This window comes from Microtus pennsylvanicus, chromosome 6, assembly GCF_037038515.1.
Source record: "Microtus pennsylvanicus isolate mMicPen1 chromosome 6, mMicPen1.hap1, whole genome shotgun sequence".
Classification (NCBI taxonomy): Eukaryota; Metazoa; Chordata; class Mammalia; order Rodentia; family Cricetidae; genus Microtus; species Microtus pennsylvanicus.
In genome coordinates, this window is record NC_134584.1 from 58,690,490 (window position 1) to 58,703,357 (window position 12,868).

A 12,868-nucleotide genomic window follows, 5' to 3' on the forward strand; every position below is an offset into this window, starting at 1 on the left:
TTCCTCCTGTATGGAGTAGTGGTGGTTTGGTTTGGATTATAAATATAACACATCAGTACTTTGTCCTAAGCATGACGTATGTTGGTACTCCACAGATGGCTTTCTGGTTTTGCATTTACTATGCTGGCGTAGGCAACTGTGCCTTATTTCCCTGGGCAGTGTGAAATCACCTTCTCCTCCTTCCAGCCTCCTCTTTACTTCTTGTTCCTTTAGGTAGGGATTGAATTGAAAAGGGAAGAAAATGAAATAACACATCTGGCATTTTTTTTAAAAGCTTGGACAGTATCTTGGAAATGGGAAATTTAATCAAGTAAAGTATATGTTGAAAATACTTTAAGAGGGAAACACCAAGAAACACTCAAAATCTTGGAGAAGCCAGGCCTGGAAAGTTGGTCTGGCTGGGAATGATGCCAATTTTCTAGTGGGATTCACATAGAAGGTTTGTGAGATACAGTTGCGGGGTTACCCCCAGTAAGAGTAGAGAAGACCAACGCAGAGCCCCAGTGGCAAAAGTGTCATGAATTAGGAATTACTGTAACAGATGTATGTATGTAAAATACACCACATTGATCAACCTTTTCACATCATGGGGACTCTTCTGAATCTGAGCGAAAGCTCACAGGAGAAGCTTGGCTAGTGGGGAACATTTTCCCTGCATCATTGCGATGTAGCTCCAGTTGTCCTCACCTCTGCCAGCATGAGCACTCCCTACTGCTATCCTCCCCATTACAACAGCCAAGACGATCTTGTTAAGAAGATCTAATACCGACACATTTTAAAAGCCAAGCTCAGATCTCACCCGAGGAGGAAACCTGAGAGTCCAGATCATTAGCTTGCTTATTTTACTGTGCCATCCTCTTCCAGCCCTCCTGCACCTGCCTCCTGGAGACCAGCGACTTTGTCATATCCTCAGCCAGGCCAGGCCCACACCAGCCGTCACCAGGATTCTGTGCTTGGGCTTCCCTTTGCCTGGTGTGATCTTCCACCAGTGAGGACTCTCTCCTTCAGACCATCCTGCTAGGACCAGCTTTTTGTTGAGAATGTTCTAGGCCTGAGTTGGGACTATAATCCTTCTCTTGGTGAGAACACCATATACCTGGGTTGGGACTGTAATCCCTCTCCTGGTGAGAACACCATTTACCTGGGTTGGGACTGCAATTCCTCTCCTGGTGAGAACACCCATTGCCTGGGTTGGGACTGTAATTCCTCTCCTGGTGAGAACACTCTTTATCTGGGTTGGGACTGTAATTCCTCTCCTGGTGAGAACACTCTATGCCTGGTTTGGGACTGTAATCCCTCTCCTGGTGAGAACACCATATTCCTGGGTTGGGACTGTAATCCCTCTCCTGGTGAGAACACCCTATGCCTGGGTTCTGACTATAATTCCTTTCCTGGTGAGAACACCCATTGCCTGAGTTAGAACTGTTATCTCTCTCCTGGTGAGAACACCCATTGCCTGGGTTGGGACTGTAATCTCTCTCTTCCTGTTTCTCATCTGCCTTCTTCCTGTTCTCTTCTTCAGTAGATTTTCTTTCAATTATATATTTTTCTTCTTATTTCTGTTCAAGTTCCATAAGGACACAGACTCCCCCATTTTGTATATTCCTGTGCCTGGGGCTTCCATCTGTCTCAGAACACATAACACTCAATGACATGTTTTAGTCAGAGCATCAACTTGGACTCACAGAAACATGCAAAGGAACATTTGTTCCATACACTAGTGTTATTATTTATATTATTTTCATATTATTAGTACCTAATGCACGGAGCACATGACTAACATTAGAACTCCTTACCTCACTAAGTGTTGTAGAGGTGTTGATACGTTCACAATAGTAATTCAGGAGCTGAGTAAACACCACTCATAATGTCTCCATCCAGAAACAGCAACTCTAGATGCTTTGATCTGTCCTTAACTTGGCAGCTTATTTCTCTCTCTTCTTCCCCTCCCCTTTATGTTAGTTATATCTACCTAACTATATACATTACAAATCATTTGCTTTCTCTACATATGAATGCATGATACATATTAGATATATGTTGCATACATACTATTTGTCTTGATTTCTTTTTTCCTTTTCATGGATCAGTAGGCCTTTGGTAGACTCATTATTTTATACCTATTTTTGGCAGTACTTGGGGGAGAACCCAGGTTACCAAGTGTGTGAGACAAGTATTCTATAACTGAGTTGCAGCTGTGGTCCTCTTTAATAGCAACTTTTGAAAACATGATTTTAAAATACCTTGCAATAATTCCTGATATTCTGTGCTTGTTTAGCTCTTATATTTTACAAATGTGTATAGTAGGTTGTCTCAATATCTTTGGCTTTAATGAATGAGCATCTTGTTTCTTTGTACATCTTGGCAAAAATTTAATTTTATTTTTGACTTGCATTACAAAAATGAGAACACTAATACAAAAGATATATAGTCTTTCACACCCGCTTTGGTATGTTTGTGATATTGTCTTCTGGAATGGCTTGCTCTGGAGCCATCCACTCTACTTGTGTTCATGCTAATGTTAATGTTTTCTAAAGGTCTTAACCAGTTTTCGATGAGGTAGTTTATCTGTTTCATACACTTATTAGCTTATAATATTCTACGAAGCCCCTTTGTCTAATTTTATCCAATATTGTTCACTTGTTATAACTATGAAACATTTAAATCAATTTTCTACTTACGTTTCGTCTTTTGCTCCCTCTGTATCTGAGGCTTTATATCTTGTAGCTCTTAATCCAGTTGACTTTGTTCTGAAATACTACAATTAAATCTCTGTTGATTTATCAACTTAACACGGTTGGTATTGATCTCCACAAGGAAGGCTTTCTGGACATGGACATTTCATGTGCTATCATTGTGTTATCTCTCTTTGGATGCTGAGCTTTTATTGCATCTATGATTATTTATTATCACTTTATAAAGTTTGACACATTTATTTTCTGTTCTCTAAATTCAGTTAGGCCTTTGAATTTTGCCCCGGGTGGAATCTGAACATCAAAAGCCAATGGGAAGGGTGTGATGGTACAGATAGGGTAAGATCTGCCCTTGGGCAGCCCAGTGGGGTGATGCTTGCAGAATTTCCTGAAGGTCTGGAAGGGGGGAGCTCAAAGGCACGTGAGGAGGAAAAAATAGGCAAAACCCTGACTTGACCCATGCTGCTTCATGTGTTAAACAGCAACCGTATCCCAGTACGATGAGGCACTCACTCACTTCACTGATTTGTAAGAAAAAGCGATCAGGGCATTTTACAGGCGTATTATATACCCAAATAGTAAAGTTGGTTTTTGGTCCTACAGCTCATGAATGATTAGACAGAACTGAATATTTGCTCCTCGAGTCTCATTTCCTGCAGATAGCCTGTTGTATTATTCTTGGTCTCTGCCTGCTCAGATTTATCAGCTAGGTCTGACTTACAGGTTTTGACATTCATTGACTTGTAGAATTTAGCAATTATGCTGGACTTCCAAGTCTTCTTTTTCTATCCAATTGCTTCATTGCCATGGCAGCCTGCTTGCTGTGTGGCTCTTAATCTGAAGACCGTGGGTCTCAGCTGCCGGAATGACCCTTGCTTCTCACGGCAGCTTCTGTTTGTTCATTTGGGGCTGTGTTTGCTGTCTGCTGCTGTTTAACAGTTCCCTCCGCAGTGATTGCTGCAATAAGAAACTCATTATACATCACAGATCCTGCAGGCCAGGTGTCTTACCAAGGGTTAGCTTGGTGGCCTCTGCTTAGCAGCTTCCCACAAGCTGCTGAAAAAGTCTGCCGTCTCCTCTGTATGCACGGGTTAGGAGGGTCTTCTGCTAAGTCGTATAAATGCTGACTGAATCCCTTTCCTTATACATTGTTGAGGAGGGCCTCTAGACAGCTGTTGGTGAGAGACCTCCCTCAGTTTCTATTCAACATGAGCCTCTGGATAGAGCAGTCCACAGCCAGGCAAGCCACCTTCCCTCTGAGCAAACCAGCAAGAGACAGCAGCAAGCCCAGCAAGGTAGCAAGAGAAGGCAGGTGAGATGGAAACCAGAGTCTTCCATGATGTCACCTCGGAAGTACCATCAGCCTCTTTGCTACACTTTATAATAAATGTGTTGGTTCCAGTCCCCAAGTTTTTAGTAAGCTGCTCACAACAGGGAAGTTGTCCCACAGAGTTCCCTGCCAGGAACTCATACTTTTCTTTGTTTGGCTTCTCCTCATGTCTACAGCGGATGTCAGTCCAGGCTTCTTGAGGGAGGTGACCAGCTTTTCTACCGAGAGCAGAACACAGGCTGAGGGGTCTGGGGATGTGGATGAGGAGCCTGATTTTCCAGCATTCCACAGGCTCTCTTCCCGATCCCACACTAGCGTCTGTTCTTTGCATCACTTGGTTCTGTGTTTGGTGTTACTCCTGGGCCAACCCTGGTGAGAGCCATCTTATGTTCTCGTGGAGGGCTCTACACTTTTGATTTCGTCTCCTCACGTTTCTCCACAAAATGAAATCTGCTCAGCCTTTTTTCCCCACTGAAGTTCACAAAATACTTGGTCTGTTAACAGTTTTTCAATATTGTTATAGTTTCGATTGCTAAGAACAGAGAGTTCTATTTTTTTCTAAGGTCTGTTGGAACCTTGAAAAACAAGGCTGGCCAGTGTCAGCTGAGGACTTCACAGGAGCTCAGCCCACAGCTTGGCCTGGACTTTATCTTTCCTTCTCATCATTATTATTATTTTGTTTTTTTTTTTTAAGACAGGGTTTCTCTGTGTAGCTTTGGTGCCTGTCCTGGGACCAGCTCTTGTAGACCAGGCTGACCTCTAACTCACAGAGATCCACCTGCCTCTGCCTCCTGAGTGCTGGGATTAAAGGTATGTGCCGCCACCACCTGGTATTTCTTTTAATCCATTTTTCATACCAATCACAGTTCCCCCTCCTACCCCTCCTCCTGCTCTACCTCCTATTCACTCCTTCCAAAGGGTAAGGCCTCCCATGGGGAGTCAACAAAACCTGGCATATTGAGTTGAGGCAGGACCAAGCCACCCTTCCCTTCCCCCCAGCATCAAGGCTGAACAAGGCATCCCACCATAGCAAATGGTTTCCAAAAAAGCCAGTTTATGCACCAGGGATAAATCCTGGATTCACCGCCAGGGGATCTTCAAACAGACCAGGCTACACAACTGTCACCCACATGCAGAGTTCCCATGCAGGCTCCATAGCTGTCGGTCTAGAGTTCATGAGTTCCCACGAACTTGGTTTGGCTGTCTCTGTAGGTTTTCCTGTCATGATCTTGAACCCCCTTGCTTATATAACTCCTCTTCTCTTTCTTTGACTGAACTCCTGGAGCTCAGTATGGTGCTTGGCTATGCATCTCTGCATCTGCTTCCATCAGTTAGTGGATGAAGGCTTTATGATGACAGGGTAGTCACAACCTGATTACAGGGGAAGGGTATTCCAGGCACCCCCTCTGCTATTGATAAGGTCTTAGCTGGGGTCATCCTTGTGGATTCCTAGGAATTTCCCTAGAACCAGGTTTCTCCCTAATCCCATAATAGCTTCCTCTATCAAGATATCTCTTTCATTGGTTTCCCACACTGTCCCTTCCCCAACTCGACTGTGCAGTTCCCTCATGTTCTCATTCCCCATTCCCTCCCCTTTTCTGCTCCCCCTGCCAGTCTACCCAGGGATCCCATCTATTTTCCCTTCCCAGGGTGATCCATGTGTCCCTCTTTAGGGGTCTCTTTGTTACCTAGCTTCTGGAACTGTGGGCTATAATCTGGTTATCCTTTGCTTTACGTCTAGTATCTATGCATTTATGAGTGAGTAGATACCATGTTTGTCTTTCTGAGTCTGGGTTACCTCACTCAGGATGATCTTTTTTTCTAGTTCCATTCATTTGCCTGCAAATTTTATGATGTCATTGTTTTTCACAGCTGAATAATATTCCATTATATAAATGTACCACATTTTTAAAAAAATTCATTCTTCAAATGAGGGGCATCTAGGTTGTTCCAGGTTCTGGCTATTACAAATAATGACACTATGTACATATGATTGAGTATCCTTTTGCTTTCACTGGCAGAGGTCACTGGCTCTGTCCTGCTATCTCAGAGGTCACTGATTTACACCAAGTCTTGCAGAGGTCTTTGGGTCAGGCCTGCTCCCTCAGCAGTGGCTCCCTTGTACCTGCTCTTGTGGGAGTCATTGCCTCTGGCCTGCTCCAGCAGAGATTGCTGGCTTGGCCTTTTTGTTTTTAAATCAAATAAAATACTACTCTGCTACCTAATGTTGATCAAATATTAACACACATATTAATATAAATATGTGATTGTAAACACACATATTTCAGGTAAAATTGACAGGAAAGGACAGAATTTTTATAGCCCTGTTTACGTTCTTTTGCTGCTTCCTCCTTTTAGAACAGGGGTTCTCAACCCTTCTAAAGCTATGACCCTTTAATACACCTCCTCATGTTGTGGTGGCCCCAACCATACAATTATCTTCATTGCTACTTCAAAATTGTTGTCTTGCTGCTGTGATGAATAGCTGATATGGAGGGTATCTGATATGTAAACCCCCCTCTAGAGGGTCCCTGCCCACAGGTTGAGAACCTGTGCCTTAGAGGAAGGAAGACTGATAAAACTCTCCCCTCCTCTGTCTTCTTTCTTCTCTTACCGAGTCCTTCTTTCTAAGCTCAAGGGGCCATTTCTTAGAGCAGGTGACTTGAGACTGCTGGTAACTCCAAGATCCTCAGCAACTCTAGCATGTGTGACCTCAGTGCTAAGAGTGACCGGTGACTCAGCCACAGTGGGACTTTAGCATGGCCCCACGACTTCTGAGTTCTTAGTAGTACATGCCTTTTCAAAGCAGTTAGAAAGAGAGTTTACTAGAAGGAAGCTACATATATTTCTGAACTTCAGGGTATAATTTTGCTCAAATGTCCTAAAAGTCTGCAGATCCCGGTACCACCGCCTTCCTGTCTCAGACATTCTGCTGGTTATGTGTTTGCTTTTTGGAACTCTTGCCTATGCTTTTCCTCAGCAGACTTTCTGTGACTGTTTTGGGATGAGGCGGTTAAAAAAGGCTGCCACACAATGGCCCATATCCTCTCACTTATAGTACACAGAGTAGGACTCCATGGAGAAAGCTTGTTTTTGTTATAGCTTGCGTCAGGCAGCTTGTCTTCTGGTTCTTCACCATGAACCATGGTTCTTGAGGAAGGTTCTGTGGTACAAACATGACTTCAGTGACTCAAAGTCCTAAAGAGTAGGCAAGCAGCCTGGAGACTTGCCAGAAGTCTCCAAGGGTTGTTTCTCCCCTGAGAGACAAGTTTGGCTTGTGGTTAATAACACGGACTTAGGTCAGACAGACTTTGCTTTGATCCTAATCCTGGGGTCAATATGTATTCTGAGAACCAATTCTCCCGGCACTGATTGCAGTCATAAGCCCCACCTCTTGTATTGTAGGGAGGCTGCAATGAGAAAATGTGTGATGTATCCTATACATCCAACAAATGGTGTCCACTATTAATTACAACTGTTAACACGGCATTCAGAAAAGGTTTACGGAGAGAGGAACACGCACCTTACCGCCCCAAGCAAACAGTGCAGGGGATCTGATGCAGACTTCCAGGCAGCTTGATGTTGCATCGTATTCCAAGTACTTTGACATTGTATCATAGTCCAGGCACCTCTATATTGTATTATTAGTAAAAATTAAGAACAGATTTTCTCTCTGTTATGATTAGCTGAAGAAATGGATGTAAGTAACACTGCCCAAAGAGTTTAACTTTCTCTGTCCCGTGTGTAACTTCTGGTCAATTTCAGAGCCGAGTAGTGGGTGGTTTGGACCCCACAGAGACCCCCACAGAGACCCCCACAGAGGACCCCCACAGAACGGGCGGTCTCTTCCTGAACAGACCGTGTTTCGGGGTTGCCTTACTCTTGTTGGGAGAAGGTCATTTTTACTGGTGAATGTTCTACCCTGTGAAACACTTTGAATACTATCCTTGAAGACCTATGGCATTAATTCAAAAACAGTTCATTGACTTCCTTAAAGAAGGCATATCTTTTCATATTAAAATCTTTCAAAAATTTTTTTTTGCATTTTTTTCTCATAGTCATATTAAAACTGTGGGTGACAGCCAACATTAAATTGATTCTTAGTTGGAGAATATGTAAAATAATAAATACTGAAATTCTAGATTATCAAGATGCCAACTGTATGGTGTATGTTAATGTGTAAGGCAGAGCTAGCCAACAACGTGCATGGGTCCCTTTACAAACATGTAAGCCCTGTGCTATGTGAAACTGGGGTAGAGCAACACTCCAGTGACTAACTGTGCAATTTTCTCTTAAGTTACGCGGACATATTGATTGAAAGGGAAGTGTTAATGCAGAAGTACATTCATCTGGTTCAGATTGTGGAGACAGAAAAAATTGCTGCTAACCAACTCCGACACCAGCTTGAAGATCAAGACACCGAAATTGAAAGGCTTAAATCAGAGGTATTTCCCAGCTGAAGATTCTGTTGCGCTGTTTCGTGTCTTCTGTCACTTTCTCGTGATTGTCTGTCTAAAATTCAGGAGAAAAATGTAATCCCATGCTGAGTTCCTCTGCTATCAACAGATATATGGCTGGGCTGCTGATCTAGACCTGAATCTGTTGTTTGCTTCGGGGTTAGCTAAATGTGCTGCTACTTTACCACCATGATAAACATGCTACCCCTAATGTCCTTAGTTAGCTAAGAAGCACACACATGTACGCGTGCACACACACATGCACGCACATGCACACACACTAGTCATCAGATAGACTCTTGGAGTAACATCTGTGAGTCTGCCATGGGATAACTTAAAGTTCATAATGATAACTAAGGAAAGACCAGATAAGAATTTTGAAATACTTTTCTTCTAGCTTTCCCCTTGCAGAATTCTGAAAAGCACACTTGGGATAAACAAGAAGGCACTGATTGACTATGGGGCATTCCTGGGTTTCCCTTGGCCCCTATTCTGTAAATGTGCACTTGTAGTGATGCTCAGGATAGTGTTCTGTTACGGGATGGAGGAGGTGGTCTTTGAGTCCATAGCCATATGGTGCTGGCTATGGTGTTGTACTTGGGTTTTCCTTCTGACCCTACGTCTCAGTCTATGCAGAGACCTTCTAGGCTGTCTTGTGGGTGCTCACAGAAAGTAAGCAGTAGCTGAAGAATGGAGGAGGAATGTAGAGACTAGCTTGTCCTCTCTATTCTAACCAGAGGTGCACTGGTGTCTCTTAGGTCTAATGGACATGGGTATGGTATGTGGTATATGCCAAAGGCGGCAGTCATAGCTCTTGTTGGCAGGCTCCTTAGCTTTGGCAACTCTCTTGCTATTTTTTCTTTGCAAACATTTCCTTATCATTGTCTTACACCTCCGCGAGGCTCACTGGGACGCCTGTATAGGTTCCACCTCCTGCTCCCAGCTACACTGAGAGTCTGGTACTCAATGTATCTGGCTCAAAGCATGGAGATGAGAACTCTTCTGCGAAAGCTGAATTGCCCAGTATATTCACCATATCATTAGACTCGCCAGCCTCCTCTGTGCAACCCTGATCGTTGGTACAGTGGAAAACTTAGCAAACCTGCATTTGAAAAGGCTATATCAGGCACTGTAATTTAAAACAAAATTATTGTGTTCTTCCTTTGTCCCGGTACTGCAGAGCGGATGCCTGTTTACTGAGAGAAGCAGGTTGGTATTTGCACCACGAGAGGAGCTCAGCACCAAGCAGGGCTCTCTAGGATTTACTTGTGTGTGTTTATCTGTCTTCGTCATGCTCTGCTTTGGTCGGAATATAAATTGCAGTGAGACGTTGCCAAGTTTTTTTTGTTTTTTGTTTTTTTTTTTTGTAGTCTTTTGTGGCCGCTTGACAGGAATTATTTCCTTTTCCATTATCTTCCCATTCTCTCCTAGGAAATGGAAGTGGAGTGCATTTACTTAATTTGGGGGACAAGATCCAAAGACAGGTCACCAGTAGTGGTGATGGGGGGCAATTGTGATCTTCTGACCTTTTAAGTTTTGACTTCTCAGAGATTCTGTTTAACCTCTTAGGCTTGTGTGAAGCACAGCTGAGGCTGAACTAGTGAACCGTGGTGCTGAGAGCAGAGGCCACCCACTCTTAAATCCTCCTGCAGCTCACAGGGACTAGATGTATATGGAAAGACCCTCCTATTACAGTCTCTGCTTCTTTGACATAGTCCTTTGCAGCTGGCTTTAACCAACCCCGAGACTTTTAGGTTGCCATGGTAGCTACCATTTTCCCTAGGAGATGCACAAGGATGGTGAGACACGCACTTCAAAGGCCAGAGGCTGCTTACAAGGGCTTTAAGTTGAGCGTTTCTGTCTTTAGAGACCATAGGGCTTCATGGCATCTACCCTTCGGGCAGGGTCCTGAGGAGACATCAGCCTGGTCTATCAGGGATAAGCTCTGGACTCAAATTTCTCTTAAGGCAGACCTCAGGTCACACTCTGTGGTGCACTTCCTGTCAACACCTGAAACCCCAGGCTTGGAGTAAGATTCATGTTTTTTGTATCAGAGCACCAGCTAAGGAGATGGCATACGCCGCGATGGTTCCTGCTGTCTTTGTGGCTAGCACTTCTGTAGCATGGTTGTATACCTCTATTCCCCGGTTCCTGAATTGCGCCTGTTCTGTCCTACAGATTGTTGCTCTTAATAAAACCAAGGAGCGGATGCGCCCTTACCACAGCCATCAAGAGGATGAGGATCCTGACATCAAGAAGATTAAAAAGGTAAGAGGTGGGGGGGGGGGGAGGGCTTCAGGAAGCAAGGTGACCAGTTGTCTACTCTGTGATGGTGACTTTGTTATTGTGTCCCTGAGCTGGGGACAGCCTAGGTGTTTCTGCTAATGCCTCCCAGACTGTCCCTTCATTGGAATTGATGCTGGTCTGGAAAAATTCAGCCTGGAATTTCTTTCCAGTCCTAGAACTTCCCTTTCTAGTGCTGGGAAGAAGGCCTCAAACACACATTTACACAGCAATGTCCTCTATTGGGTTAATGCAGCGCTGTTGAAACTCCTGATTTTGTCGCATTCATAGTTGGGAAGAAATTATAATTCTATATTAAATAATTATTCCCTTCTAGCTATAAAAATCTTTAACCAAATATTTCTCAGAATTTGAAACAGATTCTCCCTGGGTTGAGTTGAACATTTTCAGGAAATAAAAAAGTAAAATAAAGCTATTGTTTTCCTAGCATTATAACTGTTTATTTGAACCTGGTTTATGAAAGTGTATTTCAAGACTAATGCGGAGCTTTTCTTTTAATAGCATGCAGTTGCATGTAAACAAGGATATTAATAATATCCAATTGTCATCCATACAGGAGGGGCCGATCTGTTAGTAAGTAGGGCAGCTATTGTTCATCAGGGAACATCTGCCAAAGTGAGGAGAAAGATTTTACTTAACACAAATTTTAATTGAGTTGAGTTTTCTAAACCTATTTCTATTAAATAAGAGAATAATAAAGAGAAAAATGTACAGTTTTGAACCTTTGTGATTCTCCAAAGAAGCAATTTTAAACCACCTGTTTTCAACGTGCTAATAGATTTCAAAATTAACTTAATAATTTTATGTCCTAAATCAAATAAATGTCTGTGGAAAGGCTGTTTACACACAAACCTCTTATCTTCTCTAATCTTGGCAAAACGTAGCCTTTTAGCTTCAAGAGATCACAATCTCAAATTGCTTATAATTCACAAAAAATGTTCTTTAGAATTCTCAAAATAGTATGCACAGAACTTCTTTATATAATTCTACTGAAATCTGCTTAGTTTCCATTGTTTGAGTGTATCAGTCTTAACAGCCGTACGGAAACCGATGCAGCGGTGTCAAAATTAGAAAGCACACGGCAACATCTCAAGTGTCCTAAAATCAAATGCATGGTAATTTATATCACACAGATGAAGGAAATATTGAAAAGGGATGATGAATAGATAAGGGTTGTATGAAGGGGATCAGGTAAGGGATTGAAGCTTATGTGAATGTCTGAACCTGAAATATGCCTCCTGCTGAGTCTGCCAACTCCAAAGGGCCATAGCGTTACTTATCCAGTAATGTTTACATTTAAAAAGGACTTCTTAGTTTTAGGTCCATTCTGAGAAAACAGGATTGGAATTCAAGGCCGCCCTGTGGGTTAGCAGCATAACCTTTGAGTGAAGGATTCTGATATACAGCTGTTTCCCCAGAGTTTCAGTTACCTGGGAAGTTAGGAGTTGCTCATGTTTGTTGATCGGCCAAACCATACAAACTAGTGCACTTTTCCAGATTTGCTCCTTTTCCTATCATGCCCAGGAATTTCAGATCCATTTAAAAAAAACTATATGATATTTCTATGAACATTTTATATTAATTTATTCTTTAAAAGTTACTCATCATTGCAAAGACTAATATATGTCTTGCCCAATCACGGATAAGTGGTTAAGGAAAGATTCACAAAAGCACGTTGGCTCTGCTTGCAGCTTTTCCAGCTATGTAGATAGTCTGAAACCTCAGATTGCTCATTTGTAGGAGTTATTAGATGAGCCAATTTCAACACTTACTTTTTAGGCTTAAATAAGCAAAGCAAAACAAAGTTCAGCATCAATAAAAAAATCAAATCAGCTGGCTTAAATTGGGCAGAGTACTTGAATAGACCATTATTTAAATGTTTTGCCAGTAATCAACAAGCACATGGAAAGGTCACCAATCGCTGGAGAAGAGAAAAATCAAAGCCACAATGAGACCAAACCTCACACCCACTAGGACAGCTACTGCAAACCAAAACAGGAAGACCATGACACATTTTGGCAAGGGTATGGAGAAATTGTGTACAATTGTGTGATGTGGATTGTAATATGGTAAATAGACCTTGA

The 12,868-nt window shown here is 42.6% G+C and overlaps 1 protein-coding gene across 3 annotated transcripts in view; it reads left to right on the forward strand.

Annotated features, from left to right (window-relative positions):
* Nucleotides 1–12,868, forward strand: part of Rasgrf2 (Ras protein specific guanine nucleotide releasing factor 2) — a 215,188-nt gene that overhangs the window by 66,131 nt on the left and 136,189 nt on the right. For all 3 annotated transcript variants that reach the window (XM_075976335.1, XM_075976336.1, XM_075976337.1), the window contains exons 3-4: nt 8,321–8,468; nt 10,659–10,748. In XM_075976335.1, the coding sequence (XP_075832450.1) occupies nt 8,321–8,468; nt 10,659–10,748 (238 nt within the window). The remainder of the gene's footprint in view (nt 1–8,320; nt 8,469–10,658; nt 10,749–12,868) is intronic.